The sequence below is a fragment of the Ranitomeya imitator genome, chromosome 3, assembly GCF_032444005.1.
Source record: "Ranitomeya imitator isolate aRanImi1 chromosome 3, aRanImi1.pri, whole genome shotgun sequence".
NCBI classification, from domain to species: Eukaryota; Metazoa; Chordata; class Amphibia; order Anura; family Dendrobatidae; genus Ranitomeya; species Ranitomeya imitator.
The window spans coordinates 1,496,577-1,519,981 of NC_091284.1; the positions used below are offsets into that span (position 1 = coordinate 1,496,577).

At 45.5% G+C, this 23,405-nt stretch overlaps 1 protein-coding gene across 2 annotated transcripts in view; it reads left to right on the plus strand.

Moving 5' to 3' along the window:
- The first annotated feature begins 10,198 nt into the window (after nucleotides 1–10,198).
- The window catches only part of PDE9A (phosphodiesterase 9A), a 105,005-nt gene continuing 91,798 nt past the window's right edge, over nucleotides 10,199–23,405 (plus strand). For both annotated transcript variants that reach the window (XM_069760362.1, XM_069760364.1), the window contains exon 1: nucleotides 10,199–10,408. In XM_069760362.1, the coding sequence (XP_069616463.1) occupies nucleotides 10,350–10,408 (59 nt within the window). In that variant the 5' untranslated portion in view covers nucleotides 10,199–10,349. The remainder of the gene's footprint in view (nucleotides 10,409–23,405) is intronic.

The following is a 23,405-nucleotide window of genomic DNA, read 5'->3' on the forward strand; positions in this document are numbered from 1 at the left end:
TGATAGAGCTTCGATACAGCGCCTTTTGCTAAATTCTGGCACCAAAAGAACCCGAGAAATGGATTTCTCCTGAACCGAGTGGAATACCTAGTCCGAGTTTTAGAATCATTAGAAAGCTAATATGAGTGATGTGTGTGCCGTTATTCTGCTACGTTCTCAAGCCCAGTTATGATTATTATAAGTTTTCTTACCAAAATGTGCACCCTGGCAGCTAGGGGAGGGTGCAGGTAAACCTGCCCCTTTAGTGATGTCACAAGCCCAGAAGTATAAGTTGCTGCACTCAGCCCAGCCTTTATTCTTACCTGGGAAGCTGCTGCAACAAGACCCTCAATGCATTGTGACGTCTGGCTCCTCCCATTAGCATGGTTAGCCTGGAATGATCTAAGCAAGTGTTCTATTTTAAGCCTCATTTTATTTGTACATTATTTCATCTTTTTTATAATATCTTTTATACTTTGTAAACACTGCCTAACGTTTTATGGAGTAAAATATCTAATTTAGTTGCTTTCTCTTCCTGCTCTATAAACGAACTGTCGCTTCCTCTGAGGTGAATTATGCTACTGATTTGGGTTGGCTCTGGACCCATTAATCGAAGCTGGTGGCAGCATACCTTGTCCTGTGCAATCGGGCATCTTTGCAGCGACTGGCGGCATGGATTATTGTTCCCGCCTCTGTGGGAGTAGTTATATCGCCCTTGCTATAGCGTGCCCAATAGCCAGTACATAGCAGACAGCCTTTCTGGTGACTAATTACCCTAGGTGCAGTACCTAATCTGACCTGAGGGTAAATGGGGGCGCCAGAGAGCTGCAAGTTCCAAAGCGGGACTGGGAAGTAGGATATAGATAAATCCCCTTCAGAAAGAACCAGGGGCAACCAAACCAACCCGGTTTATGACAAATTGGTGTGAGTAGTGGGGACAATAAAGAGATCCTCCCTGGGATCCCTGATATATGGTTGGGATCCATGACATTGTTGGCAGCACGGTGTGAACCGTGACAGATCCAACCAATATGTCACGGTTCACGGGGAGGATACCTTTATCATCCCCACCACTCTGCCAATTTGTCACGAACCGGGGTTGTTTGGTTGCCCCTGGCTCCTTCTGAAGGGGATTTATCTATATCCCACTTCCCAGTTCCGGTTTGGAATTTGCAGCTCTTTGGCGCCCCCTTTCCCTCAGATCAGTCAGGGTACTGCACCTAGGGTAATTAGTCGCCAGAAAGGCTGCCTGCTATGTACTGGCTATTGGGCACGCTGCAGCAAGGGTGATATAAATACTTCCACTCAGGCGGGAACATTAATTATCAACGCTGCCGTCGCTACAAAGCCTCCCAATGCACAGGACAAATCCGCTGCCACCAGCTCCAATTTTCCAAGTATTAACGAGTCCGGAGCCAACCCAAATCAGTAGCGTAATTCACTTCAGAGGATGCGACAGTTCGTTATAGAGCATGGAGAGACAAGCTAGTAGTTTTATATTTTACTCCAAAAAAGGTAGGTAGTGTTTACAAAGTATAAAAAAAGATTACAAAGGAGACAATTATATGTATAATACAATTACAAATAAAAAAGGATTAAACTTGAAAAGAACACTTACAGGTCGTTATGTCATTACATCATCATGGCTGGCAGTGTGCTGGGGAGACCCATCAAGATGCATATCACATTTGTATAGCAGCTAGACCCCGGACAAAAGACGTGGAGACTCCTGGATCACACAGTTATTTACTAGCTTAAACCAAAGCCCTCCCCTTTACTAAGAATTATGAAAACTATTTTTATGCCTAGCTCACTGTATGACTCTCGTATACGAAAGACACGATGGTCAGAATGTGCCCCACATCATGGGGATTCTTTTAAGTGTAAACACGGAGTAATTACATGATCCGCTTATGGATAAATCCACTCTTTGCACTCGTTGCGTTTAGCTGCTAGCGCTTTCAGTGAGTGATAGATCTATCAATGGACTTCCGGAATATATAATTCTTCTATCTCCTGCCCGGATCTGTGCCAGTATATATCCCTTTAATAGAACATAGAGACGCATGCAGTTTGGAAGTGGCTATACCAGTTTTGGCTGGTATTATGCGGGAGGAGGGAATAAGTAGTTTAGGGAGACTGGTCTGCCTGCAGCATAGAACCATAAAAATTCTTGTGGGAGGGGTGAAATAAGGGGTTTTGGATTCACACACAGCAGGAAGAGTGAGAAAAGGGGGGGAGGCGGAATGGCCCACGGCATGTGTCTGCCATGGAACCTTCTGGAACTAAACTCACAATATGAAATTTTTACATGATCGTGATAGGGCAACACAGGGACATTTAACTAAATGTGTTGAGTTGGTAGGCCAGTCTGAAGAAATACGATTTTAGAGCATGCTTAAAACTGGGGGGATTGGGGAGTAATCGAATTGTCCTTGGTAGTGCATTCCAAAGAATTGGCGCAGCACTTGAGAAGTCTTGGAGACAGGAGTGGGTGGTTCTGATTTATTGAGGAACGGAGAGCACAAGTAGGGTGGTAGACTGAGACGAGGGAGGAGATATAGGGTGGTGCTGAATCGTGGAGCGCTTTGTGGGTGAGAGTGATACGTTTATATTGATTTCTGGAGTGGATGGGTAACCAGTGCAATGACTGGCACAAGGTGAAAGCATCGGTGTAACTGTGAGGAATATGATCCTGGCTGCAGCATTCAAGACAGATTGGAGAGGGAAGGGATGGTAAGAGGGAGACCGATTAGTAGAGAGTTACAGTATTCCAGACAAGAATGAAAAAGAGCAACAGCAAAAGCTTTTGCAGAGTCGAAAGTAAGAAAAGGTCGAATTCTACAAATGCTTTTGGAGGTGCAGACATTAGGAGCGAGCCAGTGATCGAATGTGGGGGTGAATGAAAGTTCTGTATCGAGAATGACCCCAAGACAGTGGGCATGTTGCTGGGGAGTAATGTAGAACCACACACGGAAATGGCAATGTTGGGCATACAGTCATGGCCAAAAGTATTAACACCCCTGCAATTCTGTCAGATTGCAATCATTTTCAGGAAGAAACTGAGTATTATCACAAATTATTTGGTATAATTATCTTCATTTAATTTGTCTTAAATGAAAAAACACAAAAATAATTGTCCTAAAGCCAAATTGGATATAATTCCACACCAAATATAAAAGAGGGGGTGGACAAAAGTATTGGCACCGTTCGAAAAATCATGTGATGCATCTCTAATTTGTGTAATTAACAGCACCTGTAACTTACCTGTTGCACCTAACAGGTGTTGGCAATAACTAAATCACACTTGCAGCCAGTTGGCATGGATTAAAGTTTACTCAACCTCTGTCCTGTGTCCTTGTGTGCACCACATTGAGCATGGAGAAAAGAAAGAAGACCAAAGAACTGTCTGAAGACTTGAGAAACCAAATTGTGAGGAAGCATGAGCAATCTCAAGGCTACAAGTCCATCTCCAAAGACCTGAATGTTCCTGTGTCTACCGTGCATAGTGTCATCAAGAAGTTTAAAGCCCATGGCGCTGTGGCTAACATCCCTAGATGTGGACGGAAAAGAAAAATTGACAAGAGATTTCAACGCAAGATTGTGCGGATGTTGGATAAAGAACCTGGACTAACATCCAAACAAGTTCAAGCTGCCCTGCAGTCCGAGGGTACAACAGTGTCAAGCCGTACTATTATTATTATTATTTATTATTATAGCGCCATTTATTCCATGGCGCTTTACATGTGAGGAGGGGTATACATAATAAAACAAGTACAATAATCTTGAAAAATACAAGTCACAACTGGTACAGGAGGAGAGAGGACCCTGCCCGCGAGGGCTCACAATCTACAAGGGATGGGTGAGGATACAGTAGGTGAGGGTAGAGCTGGCTGTGCAGTACTATCTGTCGCTGTCTGAATGAAAAGGGACTGTATGGTAGGAGACCCAGGAAGACCCCACTTCTTACCCCTAGACATAAAAAAGCCAGGCTGGAGTCTGAAAAGAACACGGTCCCTACAGTCAAACATGGCGGAGGTTCCCTGATGTTTTGGGGTTGCTTTGCTGCCTCTGGCACTGGACTGCTTGACCGTGTGCATGGCATTATGAAGTCTGAAGACTACCAACAAATTTTGCAGCATAATGTAGGGCCCAGTGTGAGAAAGCTGGGTCTCCCTCAGAGGTCATGGGTCTTCCAACAGGACAATGACCCAAAACACACTTCAAAAAGCACTAGAAAATGGTTTGAGAGGAAACACTGAAGACTTCTAAGGTGGCCAGCAATGAGTCCAGACCTGAATCCCATAGAACACCTGTGGAGAGATCTAAAAATGGCAGTTTGGAGAAGGCAGCCTTCAAATATCAGGGACCTGGAGCCAAAGAAGAATGGTCTAAAATTCCCGCTGCTGGTCCGGTCGGATGGGTGTCTCTGGTCCGCTGCGGCGCCTCTCATCTTCATTCCAATAATCCTCTTCTGATCTTCAGCCACGGCTCCGGCGCAGGCATACGCCTGCGCCGGAGCCGTGGCTGAACATCAGAAGAGGACGTCTTGGAATGAAGATGGGAGGCGCCACAGGATCAGCAGCGGGACCGCCCCTCGGTGAGTATAATTTAACGTCCTTTTCTCCTGTTTCAGGTAACATCGGGGGCTTATCTACAGCATTACAGAATGCTGTAGATAAGCCCCTGATGCCGGTGGGCTTACCTCACCCGCGATTTTCGGGGTGACCGGTTCCCTTTAAAGCCAATGGAGTGGAGAATGGTGAGGAGGAGCTGTTGATCCACAGTGTCACATGCTGCAGAGAGATCAAGGAGATCAGCATGGAGTAGTGACCATTAGATTTAGTTGTTAGTAGATCATTAGAGACTTTAGTGAGGGTAGTTTCAGAAGAGCGGAAACCAGATTGAAGAGGGTCGAGGAGAGTTATCTGAGAGATAGGGGATTAGAAGGGAGTTGACCAAGCGTTCCAGGAGTTTAGAAATGAAGGGAAGATTAGAGACGGGTCTATAGTTATCAGCACAGTTTTGGTCAAGGGATGGTTTTATAAATAATGAATGTATGATGGAATGCTTAAATGAGGAGGGAAAGATACCGGAAGAGAGCGCGAGAGGTTGAATATTTTTGTTAGGCGAGTGGTGACATCAGGGAAAAGGGACTGGAGGAGATGTGACGGAATATGGTCACTGGTTCAAGTAATAGGGCGAGAAGATGCAAGGAGCCTGATTACTTTCTTCTGTAACTGGTTCAGATTCAGCGTGAACTAGATGCAGTGGAGGAGGGAGGACAGTGCATCGTATGAGGCGATTTGGAGAAAACTTCCTGTCCGATATGGTCAATTTTTTCTTTGAAATAATTGACCAGATCATCAGCATGGAGATCCGTGGTTGGGGCCTGCACTCTTGGGTTGAGTAGGGAATGAAAAGTGTCAGAGACATTTAGGATTATTGGATGATGAGGGTGTTGAAATAGGTTTGTTTGGAGAGGTGAAGGGCAGAGTTGTATAATTTTAGCATGAACTTATAATGGATGAAATCTTTGGGTAGATTAGATTTTCTCCACAGATGTTCGGCGCACCTGGAGCAGCACTGTAGGAAACGTGTTTGCAGCGTGTGCCAGGGTTGTCGCTGTCTGTGCCGAGTTCTATGTATAGGAGGTGCAGCTTCATCCAGGGCACTTTGCAGTGTTTCATTATAATATTTCCGTGCAGAGTCAGGACATGAGATGGAGGAGATTGGGGTCAATGTTGACTGAAAATCCTTCATAAGTTTCTGGGTGTTAATGGCACATATATTTCTATCAGTGTGGAAAGCAGGGGTCTACTGAGCAGGGTGACAGTTCTTAACAGATAATGAAATAAGGTTGTGGTCAGAAAGCGGGAGAGAGGAGTTGGTAAAATCCTACACTGAGCAAAGCCGAGAGAAGACAAGGTCAAGGGAATTTCCGTCTTCATGCGTAGGAGAGTTAGTAAGCTGTGAAAGGCCGAAGGAGGAGGTTAGAGATAAAAGGTGAGTGGCAGATCGGGAGAGGGGAAAAGCAATGAGGATGTTAAAATATCCTTTGATGAGGGTGGGGATGTAGCAGGAGAGAAAATGTGGAAGCCACGTGGCAAAGTGATCCAGGAACTAACGGGACAGGCCCAGAGGACGATACACAACTGCCACTCGCATGGAGAAGGGGATGTAGAGTCTGACAGCATGGACCTCAAAAGAAGGGAAGCTAAGTGAGGGTACTTGGGGGGGATAACCTGAAATGTACATTTGCGTGATAGGAACAGACCAACGTCTCTACGTGGTCTGTTGTCCGATCTTGGGGTATGAGAGAAATGTAGTCCATCATATGAAAGAGCAGCAGCAGTGGTATAGTAGCGGTATATAATTATATGGCCACACACATACATGTATATATCATACATTATCTCCTTTATTATGTATATTGCCGTCTCTTATTACACAGTGCCCTCTCTTATGTACACCTCCATCCCTTACATATGGGATTATATAGAGCCCTGTCTTTATTACATACTGTCCTCTTATTAGATATATAATGGAATGACAGCTGATGTACAACGGGAAAGATTTTCTAATGGAGGCACTGATGGACTGGTCATCTGATCACTGGCTGCTCCATTAGCAGTCATTTTATATCTAAGAGAGGACTATGTAATAAAAGGCGCTGTGAATAACAAAACTAACAAGAATACACTATGCAAGAGACAGTGCTGCACATTACAGCAGAGGAAGCTGCATAATAAGTGAAGGCACCATATATAACTAGAGGATGGTATGTAATAAGAGACGGTGTTATACATAATAAAAGAGGAAACTACAGTATGTAACAAAGGACTGTGCTATACATAACCGAGTACACTATATACTAAGTGACAGTGCTATACATAGGTAATAATTTAATAATAATTATATTCCTGTATCCGAGTGCAGTGTCTGTGTGGTGTATAGAGCTCTGTACTGTAAGAGCGGTCACACTATAGAGCTCTACTGTACAAGCGGTCACACTATAGATCTGTGTACTGTAAGAGCGGTCACACTATAGAGCTCTGGACTGTACAAGCGGTCACACTATAGATCTGTGTACTGTAAGAGCGGTCACACTATAGAGCTCTGGACTGTACAAGCGGTCACACTATAGATCTGTGTACTGTAAGAGCGGTCACACTATAGAGCTCTACTGTACAAGCGGTCACACTATAGATCTGTGTACTGTAAGAGCGGTCACTATAGAGCTCTGTACTGTAAGAGCGGTCACACTATAGAGCTCTGTACTGTAAGAGCGGTCACACTATAGAGCTCTGTACTGTAAGAGCGGTCACACTATAGAGATCTGTACTGTAAGAGCGGTCACACTATAGAGCTCTGTACTGTAAGAGCGGTCACACTATAGAGCTCTGCGCTGTAAGAGCGGTCACACTATAGAGCTCTGTACTGTAAGAGCGGTCACACTATAGAGCTCTGTACTGTAAGAGCGGTCACACTATAGAGCTCTGTACTGTAAGAGCGGTCACACTATAGAGCTCTGTACTGTAAGAGCGGTCACACTATAGAACTCTACTGTAAGAGCGGTCACACTATAGAGCTCTGTACTGTAAGAGCGGTCACACTATAGAGCTCTGTACTGTAAGAGCGGTCACACTATAGAGCTCTGTACTGTAAGAGCGGTCACACTATAGAGCTCTGTACTGTAAGAGCGGTCACACTATAGAGCTCTGTGCTGTAAGAGCGGTCACACTATAGATCTCTGTACTGTAAGAGCGGTCACACTATAGAACTCTACTGTAAGAGCGGTCACACTATAGAGCTCTGTACTGTAAGAGCGGTCACACTATAGAGCTCTGTACTGTAAGAGCGGTCACACTATAGAACTCTACTGTAAGAGCGGTCACACTATAGAGATCTGTACTGTAAGAGCGGTCACACTATAGAGCTCTGTACTGTAAGAGCGGTCACACTATAGAGCTCTGTACTGTAAGAGCGGTCACACTATAGAGCTCTGTACTGTAAGAGCGGTCACACTATAGAACTCTGTACTGTAAGAGCGGTCACACTATAGAGCTCTGTACTGTAAGAGCGGTCACACTATAGAGCTCTGTACTGTAAGAGCGGTCACACTATAGAGCTCTGTACTGGAAGAGCGGTCACACTATAGAGCTCTGTACCGTAAGAGCGGTCACACTATAGAGCTGTGTACCGTAAGAGCGGTCACTATAGAGCTCTGTACTGTAAGAGCGGTCACACTATAGAGCTGTGTACTGTAAGAGCGGTCACTATAGAGCTTTGTACCGTAAGAGCAGTCACACTATAGAGCTCTGTACCGTAAGAGCGGTCACACTATAGAGCTCTGTACCGTAAGAGCGGTCACACTATAGAGCTCTGTACCGTAAGAGCGGTCACTATAGAGCTCTGTACTGTAAGAGCGGTCACACTATAGAGCTCTGTACTGTAAGAGCGGTCACACTATAGAGCTCTGTACTGTAAGAGCGGTCACACTATAGAGCTCTGTACTGTAAGAGCGGTCACACTATAGAGCTCTGTACTGTAAGAGCGGTCACACTATAGAGCTCTGTACTGTAAGAGCGGTCACACTATAGAGCTGTGTACTGTAAGAGCGGTCACACTATAGATCTCTGTACTGTAAGAGCGGTCACACTATAGAGCTCTGTACTGTAAGAGCGGTCACACTATAGAGCTGTGTACCGTAAGAGCGGTCACACTATAGAGCTCTGTATTGTAAGAGCGGTCACACTATAGAGCTCTGTACTGTAAGAGCGGTCACACTATAGAGCTCTGTGCTGTAAGAGCGGTCACACTATAGAGCTCTGTGCTGTAAGAGCGGTCACACTATAGAGCTCTGTGCTGTAAGAGCGGTCACACTATAGATCTCTGTACTGTAAGAGCGGTCACACTATAGAGCTCTGTACCGTAAGAGCGGTCACACTATAGAGCTCTGTACCGTAAGAGCGGTCACACTATAGAGCTCTGTACCGTAAGAGCGGTCACTATAGAGCTGTGTACCGTAAGAGCGGTCACACTATAGAGCTCTGTACCGTAAGAGCGGTCACACTATAGATCTCTGTACCGTAAGAGCGGTCACACTATAGAGCTCTGTACCGTAAGAGCGGTCACACTATAGAGCTCTGTACCGTAAGAGCGGTCACACTATAGAGCTCTGTACTGTAAGAGCGGTCACACTATAGAGCTCTGTGCTGTAAGAGCGGTCACACTATAGAGCTCTGTACTGTAAGAGAGGTCACACTATAGAGCTCTGTACTGTAAGAGCGGTCACACTATAGAGCTCTGTACTGTAAGAGCGGTCACACTATAGAGCTCTGTGCTGTAAGAGCGGTCACACTATAGAGCTCTGTGCTGTAAGAGCGGTCACACTATAGAGCTCTGTACCGTAAGAGCGGTCACTATAGAGCTGTGTACCGTAAGAGCGGTCATACTATAGAGCTCTGTACTGTAAGAGCGGTTACACTATAGAGCTCTGTACTGTAAGAGCGGTCACACTATAGAGCTCTGTACTGTAAGAGCGGTCACACTATAGAGCTCTGTACCGTAAGAGCGGTCACACTATAGAGCTCTGTACTGTAAGAGCGGTCACTATAGATCTCTGTGCTGTAAGAGCGGTCACACTATAGAGCTCTGTACTGTAAGAGCGGTCACACTATAGAGCTCTGTACTGTAAGAGCGGTCACACTATAGAGCTCTGTACTGTAAGAGCGGTCACACTATAGAGCTCTGTACTGTAAGAGCGGTCACACTATAGAGCTCTGTACCGTAAGAGCGGTCACACTATAGAGCTCTGTACCGTAAGAGCGGTCACTATAGAGCTCTGTACTGTAAGAGCGGTCACACTATAGAGCTCTGTACCGTAAGAGCGGTCACACTATAGAGCTCTGTACCGTAAGAGCGGTCACTATAGAGCTGTGTACTGTAAGAGCGGTCACACTATAGAGCTCTGTACTGTAAGAGCGGTCACTATAGAGCTCTGTACTGTAAGAGCGGTCACACTATAGGGGTCTGTACCGTAAGAGCCGTCACACTGTTGAGATTACTCACCAATGGGACTTTTGATCTCGAATCTGGGATGAGTAATGGAGGTAAATTCTTGCACAGCATAAAGGGCCTTTTTGCCCGGCCAACAATGTCTCTTGACAGGGAGTCATGGGTGCTGCTGGCGTGAGCTCTTTGTCCCTAGTAATGGTATACACCTTGTCTCTGAGTGTATTACATATCTATACTGGGCATGGTGGAAAATCCGGGTCTGCTGCTTGTTAACCCTTCAGTGGTAGACTAGAATGGGAGAGGAATGAAGTACAACCAGTTTTCCCCTGGTTACTGACAATATTGATAAGATGCGATACTCAGAGTCCAGGTGTGGAGACGCACAGGCAAAAAAGATGTCCAGAAACAGGTAAGTGACCCCCAACAAATCATGCAGGATAGGCTTGTCTCTGTGCATGTCTCACATTGAGAGTGGGCGTGCAGGTGTCATATACAGTGGCCTGCGGAAAGTATTTACCCTCTTGGCACTTTTCGTGTTTTGCTTCCTCACAACCTGGAATTTCACTTTTTATTGAGTGTTTGCATCAGTTCATGTAGAGAACATGCCGGCAACTGTGAACATTTAGTTTTCTTTTTGTTGTGAAGCCCATGACAAATAGGACACAACTGAAAACTTCAGTGTGCATAACTACTCACCTCCTAAAGTCAGTTCTTTGTAGAGCCTCATTGTGCAGCAATTACAGCCACAAGTCGCTTTGGATAAGTCTATGAGATGACCACATCTGGCCACTGGGATTTTTGCCCTTTCCTTAAGCCAAAACGCTCCAGCTCCTCCAGGTTAGATGTTTCCTCTTCCTTCACGTCTGACCACAGATTCTCCAGTGGATTAAAGTCTGGGCTGTGACTCGGCCGCTCCAGAACATTTACACGTTTCCTCTTACCCCACTCGAGTGTTGCTTTAGCAGTTTGCTTTGGGTCATTGTCTTGTTTGAAGGTGAACCTCTGTCCCAGTCTCAAATCACTGACAAAATGAAACAGGTTTTGCTCAAGAACATCCTGTATTTCGCATCATCCATCTTCTCCTTGATTTGGACCATTTTCCCTGTCTCTGCTGTCGAAAAAAATGGTGTTCTTGGGGTGATAAACACTATTCCTGGCGCCAAACAAGCCAACAGAGTTCATCTTGGTGACCAAAACCGTTTACCTTGGAGGACAAAAAGTTAAATTTCGGTCTCATCTGACCACAGCACCTTCCCTCATACGTTTGCGGAGTCTCCCATATGTGTTTGGCGAACTCAAAACGAGCCTTACAATTTGTGTAAGTAAAGGCTTTTTACTGCCGCCTCTTCCATAAAAGTCACCTCTATGGAGTTTTCAACTTTATTGTGGTTGTATGGACAGATACTCCAGTCTCCGCTGGGAACTCTGCAGCTCCTTCAGGGTTACCTTTGGTCTCTGTGCTGCCTCTCTAATGCCCTCCTTGCCCGGGCTGAGAGTTTTGGTGGGCGCCTTCTTTTTGCTTATCTCTGTGCAGGTCTCATATTGAGTGGACCAAGCTTCGCTCTGTGCAGGGAGCAGGGATAGTTAGGGTCCCAGCCCTAGGGACAGTGCAGAGCCCCTGTCCCTATTTATGTACAGTCACATCGCCAGACAGGGAATCCCTAGTGCCAATAGAACCTTTTGAGGTGGGGACAGTTCGAAGGCAGGACCTTGAAGAGTACTGTTTTATGGGAACATCAACCGGAGGGGGCCTAATGTATCTGAACTGTACAGTCTAACCGAACCTGATAAACCAGACCCAAGGTCTATGTGTGTTATTAATCCTAGTCCTGAGTACTCAGCTGTAGCAGAGGCTTCCAGCCAGCAAGTAACAGCAGAAGTAATACCGCAACACAGCGCACATGGGAAGGATATCCATTTACAAGAGGTGTTTCAGGGAGAAGAGACAACAGAACCGGACTACACGACCGTCTCTGACTGCCCTTACAAAGGAACCCTATTTGAAGGACAACAATGAGGTTACTATATGGTTGGAAGTGTGAGGGGGAATAATGTGAGGTGACATTATTGAGGGGGTGTAAGAAGGCACAGTGTTGGGGAAAAGTATGAAGGGACACAGTATTAAAAAAGGGTAATGTGGGGCATCAGTATAGAGAGGGGAAAGTATGGAGGGGAGTGTTTAAGATAAGGCACAGTATAAATACAAGGCAGCATACATGGGACACAGTGTGAGGAGACATTGTCAAGAGGGGGCCCAGTATGGAAAAGGGCAGCGTGGAGGGGTACACTTAAAGAGAACCCGTCACCCCCAAAATCGAAGGTGAGCTAAGCCCACCGGCATCAGGGGCTTATCTCCTCATTCTGTAATGCAATAATGCTGTAGATAAGCCCCCGATAAATCCTGAAAGATGAGAAAAAGAGGTTAGATTATGCTCACCTGGGCAGGTGGTCCGATCCGATGGGCGTCACGGTCCGGTCCGGGGCCTCCCATCTTCATAGGATGACGTCCTCTTGTCTTCACGCTGCGGCTCCTGTTGAGGGCAGAGCAAAGTACTGCAGTGTGCAGGCGCCGGGAAAGGTCAGAGAGGCCCAGCGCCTGCGCACTGCAGTACTTTGCTCTGCCCTCAACAGGCCAGACAAAGTACGCCTGTGCCAGAGCCGCAGTGTGAAGACAAGAAGAGGACGTCATCGTAAGAAGATGGGAGGCCCCAGACCGGACTGCCCAGGTGAGTATAATCTAACCTCTTTTTCTCATCTTTCAGGTTACATCGGGGGCTTACCTACAGCATTACAGAATGCATTACAGAATGCTGGAGATAAGCCCCCGATGCTGGTGGGCTTAGCTCATCTTCGATTTTGGGGGCGACAGGTTCCCTTTAAGATACAAATCAGGCTTAAGATGGGGACACTGTGGCAGTTATAGAAAATCAGGGTAAACAGTAAGGTGGTTATAGCTAATAAGGGTAGATAGTGGTGCTTATTACAAAAAAGTTTATTTTGAACCTATATATTAAAGATTTCTCACTGTGAGATTAGTTTCAATTGATGACTCGCAGAATAATTCACAGTGATGAGATAAAGGGCAACAATGTTTTGACCTCTTGACTTTCAGGCTCCATATCTCACCCTCCACTGCTGCTTGGAACGTGAGACCGCCATCATTTTATAGACAATCATCTTTTTTCTCATACATAAATGTGACTGGCAGCTATTTAGCATATGATTAGTTATGCAAATACTTGTCATGTCACTGCATTGTTACTGTTTTGCTCCTAAAAATCTGAATTGTAATTTTTATTATTTTGTTAGTATTTTGTAAATCCATCTTTGGCTTTCACAACGACCTGAATCCTTCTGCTCTCCATCAGATTCACACGTGTTGTCTGATATCTGATCCCAGGTCTGTTCTTCACATTCCCCATGTCGGTGCACACTGGTCACCTCTGTATACAGCTTATTCTTCACCTCCACCCACAAGTGTTGGATTGGGTTGAGATCTGGGGACTGTGAGGACCATCCAGCACCTCTACTTCATTGTCATGGAACCATTTCCTCTCCAATCTTTCCGTATGCTTCAGGTTGTAGTCCTGCTAGAACACTACATCGTCCTTTTCATACCCATATTACTAGAGTATATGTGACACCGTGACACAGACGCACAGAGCAGGGGTTAGCAATTACTTATTTTATCAAAACAGATGTAACCTCCTTCCAGGGAGCAACAGAAAATAATCGAATAAAGGATGAGGGAAAAACAAGGGAGAAATGTCATTCAGAATGGCAGTCTATATATCAATTCCACATAGCGTGAATCCACTGTCTGTTTCCACTTCTGGATCAGATGGTTGGTCATCAGATGGTTGGTCATCCGCTGGCTGAGGCCGGTGATGAGTTCTTCCAGCTTCCCCGTGTAACGAACTGTCCTGACTTCTGGCAGCAGCGGACGGTCAGCGGTCTTATCCGCTGAGCCCCTAGTCCATTATGCCGCAGCTCCACCAAGTGATGTTCACCGCAATCCTCCACTCGGCGTGTGCTCCTCCGCACGCCCGCTGAAACCCCGGAGTTCTCACTGTACCCAGTTGCGCTCGCTACTACGCCGCCTCTTTCCCCGCAGTTCAGTGCCAGTCCACCCTGACTCCTCTCTCTGGCGGGAAGTCCCTCTCTTTTGCCCACGCAAACCCTTTTATACCTTCCTGGCTCACCACACCCCTTCTGTCCAGGTTCAAGGTTTGCTCCGTCCTCAATCTCCTTCCCCCCTGCAAGAGTAGATGCAGCCCCAGCAGTTCCGGACTTGGTGCCCTGTCAGCACCCGTAGCCCGGTCTTCTCTCCTACATATACACAGTAACTTGTAGTATGCTCACATATAGCTCAGCATTGAGACATCCATCGATCCTGATCAATTATCCAGCGCCTCTGGCTGTAAAACAACCCCATATCATCAGGCTTCCTCCACCGAACTTGACATTTTTCAATTTCATGATCCGTTAGTCCCTTTTTCCCTTGTTTCTTCCAGAACCATTTGTAGCTAACCGAGCTTAGTCTATTTACTTTCGCCTCATTAGTCCAAACCACCCATTTCCAATCTAATGTCCACTTCTCTTACTTTTTTTGCATGAACGTCTGTGATCTCACTATTCTGAAGCATACGAGCCACCTCCACTGCCGGGTTTGTTGCACCAGAACTGATAGACCTTAGGATGAGCCGACCAGATGACTCTGATATTTTGCCTGGATGTCCACCTTTTGTTGTTTTTGAATTGATGAACTGACTTCATTGTGTATTCTTCCACCTGTCATGGTGCTGACATGATGCAGTTTGGCAATTTTCTTGGCCAAGAGACCGCTATCAATGAGCTGGATGATGCTTTGTCTCTTTTCTTGGAAAATCTTCTTCATGGCTGCTCCTCGATTCAAACCAGTGACCTTTCACTTGGGAATCAACCTAAAAACACACTGAGATATTAGAGAATAATAATAATTTTTATTTATATAGCGCCAACATATTCCGCAGCACTTTACAATTAAGCGGGGACATGTACAGACAATACATTCAGTACAAGTTAAGACCATTTAAACAGTGACATTAGGGGTGAGGTCCCTGCTCACAGCTTACAATCTACAAGGAAATGGGGAGGACACAATAGGTGAAAAGTGCTCGTTATTTCAGGTCTGGCAATTATAATAAATAGGGATTTTCATATAAAGCTGCATGATCCGGTCATCAGCCCGTGTGTTTAAGTGCAATAGTCGTGTGCATGGAGGGTGTGGAGACAGATGAATAGTATGAATAGGATGAATAGCTGCCAAGGCAAACAGGATCATGGGGTGCATTAAAAGAGGTCTGGATACACATGATGAGAGCATTATACTGCCTCTGTACAAATCCCTAGTTAGACCGCACATGGAGTACTGTGTCCAGTTTTGGGCACCGGTGCTTAGGAAGGATATAATGGAACTAGAGAGAGTACAAAGGAGGGCAACAAAATTAATAAAGGGGATGGGAGAACTACAATACCCAGATAGATTAGCGAAATTAGGATTATTTAGTCTAGAAAAAAGATGACTGAGGGGCGATCTAATAACCATGTATAAGTATATAAGGGGACAATACAAATATCTCGCTGAGGATCTGTTTATACCAAGGAAGGTGACGGGCACAAGGGGGCATTCTTTGCGTCTGGAGGAGAGAAGGTTTTTCCACCAACATAGAAGAGGATTCTTTACTGTTAGGGCGGTGAGAATCTGGAATTGCTTGCCTGAGGAGGTGGTGATGGCGAACTCAGTCGAGGGGTTCAAGAGAGGCCTGGATGTCTTCCTGGAGCAGAACAATATTGTATCATACAATTATTAGGTTCTGTAGAAGGACGTAGATCTGGGGATTTATTATGATGGAATATAGGCTGAACTGGATGGACAAATGTCTTTTTTGGCCTTACTAACTATGTTACTAACTAGGGTGCAGATTCAGAGTAATATTTGGAAGGAGGGAACAGGACAAAGTTAGTTTACTGAGTAGCTGATGTGGTAGGCTTGTTTGAAGAGATGGGTTTTTAAAGCGAGCTTGAATAGGTCGGGGCTAGGTATCAGTCTGATCGTCTGGGGAAGTGCATTCCAGAGAGCTGGCGCAGCACGAGAGAAGTCTTGGAGACGGAGGTGCGAGGTTCGGATTACGGGGGATGTTAGTCTTAGGTCATTTGTAGAATGGAGGGCACGTGTAGGGCGATAGATGGAGATGAGAGAGGAGATATAAGGCGGTGCAGAACTGTGCAGAGCTTTGTGGGTGAGAGAGATGAGTTTATACTGGACCCTGTAGTGAATGGGTAGCCAGTGTAATGACTGGCACAAGATGGAGGCATCGGTGAAGTGGCTGGACAGAAATATGACCCTGGCTGCCGCATTCAAGATGGATTGGAGAGGAGAAAGTTTGGTAAGAGGAAGACCGATCAGAAGAGAGTTGCAGTAGTCCAGAAGGGAATGAATGAGAGCGACAGTAAGAGTCTTAGCAGTTTCAAAGGTGAGAAAAGGTCGGATTCTGGAGATGTTTTTAAGATGCAGGTGACAGGAGCGAGTGAATGCATTTCAAAAACCTGACCGTCACATGCAAACATAGACTAAGTGTGAACAGGTGCTGAACCTAGAGTCGCCAACTCGTACATAGTCAAGTAAATAAGGCAGCACACTGCAGCGCCAAAACATGCAAATATGAAACACGAAAATTGAACTGCATTACTGCACTAGAAATATGAAAAATGAGAGCGTTTAGCGCATAAAAATGGCCAATTTTATGTGTACCTGGTAGCCCCTTTACGGCATCTCTCTTATACCAGGTCCTACACTTGCCTTACCTCGGTGAGAATAAACGTCTCCATCTGAATGGGTACATGTGAAACCTCTTCCTAGACTAAAATTCTCTCTCTCTATGGAGGGGTATTGGACCTGCTGTAATTAAAACACATGTGGCTAGGAGGCGGAGTGCTCAATCAGAAGGCTGAAGAATACATTTCAAAAACCTGACCGTCAGCCCTAATGTGACTACCAGGTACACATAAAATTGGCCATTTTTGTGCGCTAAACGCTCTCATTTTTCATATTTCTAGTGCAGTAATGCAGTTCAATTTTCGTGTTTCATATTTGCATGTTTTGGCGCTGCAGTGTGCTGCCTTATTTACTTGAGGAGCGAGTGAGTGATTGGGTATAGGGAGTAAAGGAAAGTTCGGTGTCTAATATGACCCCAAGACAGCGGGCATGCTGCAGGGGAGTTATGGTTGAACCCTCCAGGGTAATTTCGATGTTGGGTAGAGTGAGGTTAGTAGAAGGGAGAAACACAAGAAGTTCAGTTTTGGAGAGATTTATTTTCAGGTAGAGGGAGGACATGATGTTAGAGACAGCAGACAGACAATCCTTGGTATTTTGAATTAGGGTAGGGGTGATGTCGGGAGAAGAAGTGTATAATTGGGTGTCGTCAGCATAGAGATGGTACTGGAACCCAAATCTGCTGATTGTTTGTCTAATAGGGGCAGTGTATAGAGAGAAGAGGAGGGGGCCCAGGACTGAGCCCTGCGGAACCCCGATAGTAAGGGGACGAGGAGAGGAAGAGGAGCCGGCAAAAGATACAGTGAAGGAGCAGTCAGAGAGGTAGGAGGAGAACCAGGAGAGGGCTGTGAGGGAATGTGAGAACAGGTTACAATTTGTAGTATTCTGGAAGAAAAAGATTAAGAAAAGGCAAGAGGAATTCAGCGAAGAAACTTGTATATAATTAAAACTTAGCTTTTAATTTAGCCATATAAAATGCTCCATAAAGAACTTGATGGCAATATAGTAGTGCAAAAGGGAGGTCTACGCGTTTAGACAGCGTCTTAACCATAGTCTACTTGCTGTCTGAACAGTCCGGAATTTAAACAGTTGAAAATCAGATCATGGACATTGCCATAATGTGGTATCCAATGAAGGAACATTACATGCCATCCAAAGAAATATCAAGACAAGTGCTCATACAAAAATAAAAATGCAACACATATTAAAATCAGATGTCAAGTATAACAGATAATGACAAACTCATATACAAGTAAAGAGATACTTAATATTGGAGAATGAGATCCTGTCTTAAAACCACCTGGAGATCTGGTTTCTAACATAAAATCCAAAAAGATTCTCTATTAAGTAGTTTCTGTTTGATCTTCCCCAGTAAGGCCGGCTTCACACTCAGCGTATGAAAATACGGTCCGTTTTTTTTACGGCCGTAATACGCTGAAAAGTCCCCAAAATAGTGGTCCGTAGCTCCTCCGTAGGCAGGGTGTGTCAGCGTATTTTGCGCATGGCATCCTCCGTATGTAATCCGTATGGCATCCGTACTGCGTGTTTTTATCGCAGGCTTGCAAAACCGACATACGGACATACAAGGGATCCATGTGTCAAAAAAAAACAAAACATATATACTGTATGTGTGTATATATATATATATATATTTATATATATATATATATATATATATATATATATATATATATATATATATAGTTATAGTCAGTAGACACATATATGTATATATATTAATATTTCATACAGCGCTAGATAGCTTTACAGACGGTAATTCAATTACCGGCTTTTGCTATCTCCTTCCTAAACCCGACATGATATGAGACATGATTACATACAGTAAACCATCTCATATCACCATTTTTTTGCATATTCCACACTACTAATGTCAGTAGTGTGTGTATGTGCAAAATTTGGCCGTTCTAGCTATTAAAGGGTTAAATGGCGGAAAAAATTGGCGTGGGCTCCCGCACAATTTTCTCCGCCAGAGTAGTAAAGCCAGTGACTGAGGGCAGATATTAATAGCCTGGAGAGGGTCCACGGTTATTGGCCCCCCCTGGCTAAAAATATCTGCCCCCAGCCACCCCAGAAAAGGCACATCTGGAAGATGCGCCTATTCTGGCACTTGGCCACTCTCTTCCCATTCCCGTGTAGCGGTGGGATATGGGGTAATGAAGGGTTAATGCCACCTTGCTATTATAAGGTGACATTAAGCCTAATTAATAATGGAGAGGCTTCAATTATGACACCTATCCATTATTAATCCAATACTAGTAAAGGGTTAAAAAAAACACACACACACATTATTAAAAATTATTTTAATGAAATAAAAACAAAGGTTGTTTTAATATTTTATTGAACGCCCAATCCAATCACTGAAGACCCTCGTTCTGTAACAAAAAAAACATAATAAACCAACAATATCCTTACCTTCCGCAGATCTATAAAGTCCAACGATGTAAATCCATCTGAAGGGGCTAAAATATTTTGCAGGCACGAACTTTGCTAATGCAACGTTGCTCATGTCTGCAAAACCCGGAGAATGTAGGTAAAGTAGGTCAATGCCCTATATTTACCTTCATTTGCGAAGCTCCCAGGCTCGAGTTCATATGAGGACAACCAGCAGAGGGCGCCCTCTTATGATCTCGAGCCTGGGAGCTTTCTAGGAAAGTTCCCACGATCTAGGAACAGCCAGCAAAGGGCGCCTCACCACAAATGAAGGTAAATATAGGTGATTGACCTACTTTACCTTCATTCCCTGGGGTTTTGCAGCCAGGAACAACGCTGCACTAGCCGTACTCCTTGCTGCAAAATATTTTAACCCCTTCAGATGGATTTACATCGTTGGACTTTACAGATCTTCGGAAGGTATGGATATTGTTGGTTTTGTTTTTTTTGGTACAGATTGAGGGTCTTCAGTGATTGGATTGGGCGTAGAATAAATTATTACAACAACCTTTGTTTTTATTTCATTAAAATAATTTTTAATAATGTGTTTGTGTATTTTTTAACCCTTTACTAGTATTGGATTAATAATGGATAGGTGTCATAATTATAATTACAATAGCAAGGTGGCATTAACCCTTCATTACCCCATATCCCACCGCTACACGGGAATGGGAAGAGAGTGGCCAAGTGCCAGAATAGACTTATCTTCCAGATGTGCCTTTTCTGGGGTGGCTGGGGGCAGATGTTTTTAGCCAGGGGGGGGGCCAATAACCGTGGACCCTCTCCAGGCTATTAATATCTGCCCTCAGTCACTGGCTTTACTACTCTGGCGGAGAAAATTGCGCGGGAGCCCACGCCAATTTTTTTCCGTCATTTAACCCTTTAATTTAATAGCTAGAACGGCCAAATTTTGCATAGACACACTACTGACATTAGTAGTGTGGAATATGCAAAAAAATGGTGATATGAGATGGTTTACTGTATGTAATCATGTCTCATATCATGTCGGGTTTAGGAAGGAGAAAGCAAAATTGAATTACTGGCTTTAAAGCTATCTAGCGCTGTATGAAGTAATAAATATATATACATATATATATATATATATATATATACATATATACCTATGCTATGTGTACACATTTATTCTACCTATTCTACTGTAAGCTGTCAGTGTGATTTTACTGTACACCGCACTGAATTGCCGGCTTTTCTCTCTAACACCGCTGCGTATTCCTCGCAAGTCACACTGCTGGTCCGTGTGTGATCCGTATTTTTGGGGCTTCCATAGACTTTCATTGACGTTTTATTTGTGCAGTACGGTGACAAACGCAGCATGCTGCGATTTTCTACGGCCATAGAAAGCCGTATAATACTGATCAGTTTAATACGGCAGATAGGAGCAGGGGCATAGATAATAATTGGGACGTATGTTTTGCGAGTTTTACGGACGTAGTTTCTGCGCTCTTACGTCCGTAAAACTCGCTAGTGTGAGGCCGGCCTAAGGGTTTGCACACTTTTTTGATCCCTTAAAATCTTAAACAAGCGATATCTCCACCGTGGATCCTCGAGAAATGTTTGGAAACCAGAGAAATTAACCGCTTGGGGCTAACGACATCAGACAAATGTCTGCGGATCCGTGTTTTTAACTGCCCTGTTGTACAACCCACATAGTGAACTTTACATGCGGTGCATGCCCCCAAATAGATCACCCACGGTTGTGTTGGAGGTTTATCGGTTCTACTCTGAAAAAGAATGGGAGAAAGTATTGAGCCTAGGCAGAGGCGTAGCTAGAGCTTTTGCCGCCCGGGGCTGATCCCGAGTTTGGCGCCCCCCCCCATCCCCCCCCCCCAGCTCAATACACACAAAGGTTACCAATAATGGTTTTCCTGTTTTGTAGAACTTAAACTGGGCCTAATGGTGTCACCCCCACATGCCACACCTGTGACTTAATACCACCACACCATGACCAGGCCACATAGTGACCGAATAATACTACATACAAGGGACAAATACCACCGCACCATTTCCAGACCACATATTACCACCACATAGTGACTGAATACTACAATACTGATCAGTAATAAAAAAAAACCCACAATACTATCACCATAAGTGCCAGTATTCACAGGAGATCTGTACTTAGTATGCAGTGTCTGTGTAGAGGTAATACAGAGATCACTGGTGACATTATACACAGGACCTCTATATAGTATACAGTGTATAGTGTCAGTGTATAGGTAACACTGACTCACCAGTGACGTCTCTAGGTGAAGTCCTTCATCTTTCATCCAGCACAGACCGCCATCATTCCTTCCAGCCAGGACTCGTTTCTGCAGGAAATAACACAGTTATCTCGAGCTCCGCTTGCAGAACACATTACTTAATTTTTCACAACTTCTACATTACATCACATGAAGAAAAAAAGGCGATATAGTGTCACTCTGCACAGTAACAGGACCGCCCCCCCATTTAAAACAGTATACTCAAAAAATAAAATAAATACATCACTGCAGTAATAATATCCCTTAATTATCCCCTATGGTAATAATATTCCCCACCCTGGCCCCGTTTATCTCATTCCTGGCTCCAGCCATATGTTGTCGTATCCTGCCCTCATGAGTATCCATTCTACCCCATATGATCTCCCCATCCTGCCCCACCAGCCTCCATCGTATCCGTCCTGCCCCATGATCCAATCCTGCCCCGTGTCTCCAATCATGCCCCGTGTCTCCAATCATGCCCCGTATCTACATTCTGCCCATGCCTCAAGTCCTGCCCCCAGTGTGTCCAGCATATTACCCCCATGTTGTCCAGCAATCTGCCCCAGTGTGTCCAGCATATTACCCCCATGTTGTCCAGCAATCTGCCCCAGTGTGTCCAGCATATTACCCCCAGTGTGTCCAGCAATCTGCCCCAGTGTGTCCAGCATATTACCCCCAGTGTGTCCAGCAATCTGCCCCAGTATGTCCAGCATATTACCCCCAGTGTGTCCAGCAATCTGCCCTCAGTGTGTCCAGCAATCTGCCCCAGTGTGTCCAGCATATTACCCCCAGTGTCCAGCATTGCCCCAGTGTGTCCAGTATATTACCCCCAGTGTGTCCAGCAATCTGCCCCAGTGTCCAGCATTGCCCCAGTGTGTCCAGAAGTCTGCCCCAGGGTCTCCAGCATTGCCTCAATGTGTCCAGAAATCTGCCCCAGGGTCTCCAGTATTGCCCCAGTGTGTCCAGCAATCTGCCCCATGGTCTCCTGTATTGCCCCAGTGTGTCCAGCATTCTGCCCCATGGTCTCCAGTATTGCCCCGGTGTGTCCAGCAATCTGCCCCATGGTCTCCAGTATTGCCCCAGTGTGTCCAGCAATCTGCCCCAGGGTCTCCAGTATTGCCCCAGTGTGACCAGCAATCTGCCCCATAGTCTCCTGTATTGCCCCAGTGTGTCCAGCAATCTGCCCCAGGGTCTCCAGTATTGCCCCAGTGTGTCCAGCAATCTGCCCCATGGTCTCCAGTATTGCCCCAGTGTGTCCAGCAATCTGCCCCATGGTCTCCTGTATTGCCCCAGTGTGTCCAGCAATCTGCCCCATGGTCTCCTGTATTGCCCCAGTGTGTCCAGCAATCTGCCCCATGGTCTCCTGTATTGCCCCAGTGTGTCCAGCAATCTGCCCCATGGTCTCCTGTATTGCCCCAGTGTGTCCAGCATTCTGCCCCATGGTCTCCAGTATTGCCCCAGTGTGTCCAGCAATCTGCCCCATGGTCTCCTGTATTGCCCCAGTGTGTCCAGCAATCTGCCCCATAGTCTCCTGTATTGCCCCAGTGTGTCCAGCAATCTGCCCCATGGTCTCCTGTATTGCCCCAGTGTGTCCAGCATTCTGCCCCATGGTCTCCAGTATTGCCCCAGTGTGTCCAGCATTGCCCCAGCCATAAAGAAAAAAAAAAAAAAGTAAAATCCTCACCTCTCCCGTTCCCAGCGCAGGTCCGGTGCAGTCAGCGTCTCTCCGGCTCTGCGACGCTCAGGACAGAGGGGCAGAGCGGCGCGCACAGTAGTGACGTCATCGCGCCCTCTGCTCTGAGACGTCGCAGAGTCAGAGGACGCTGCAGCTGCCGGCGCCGCAGGAACCAGGAGAGGTGAGTATTAGAGCGGGGGGCGGG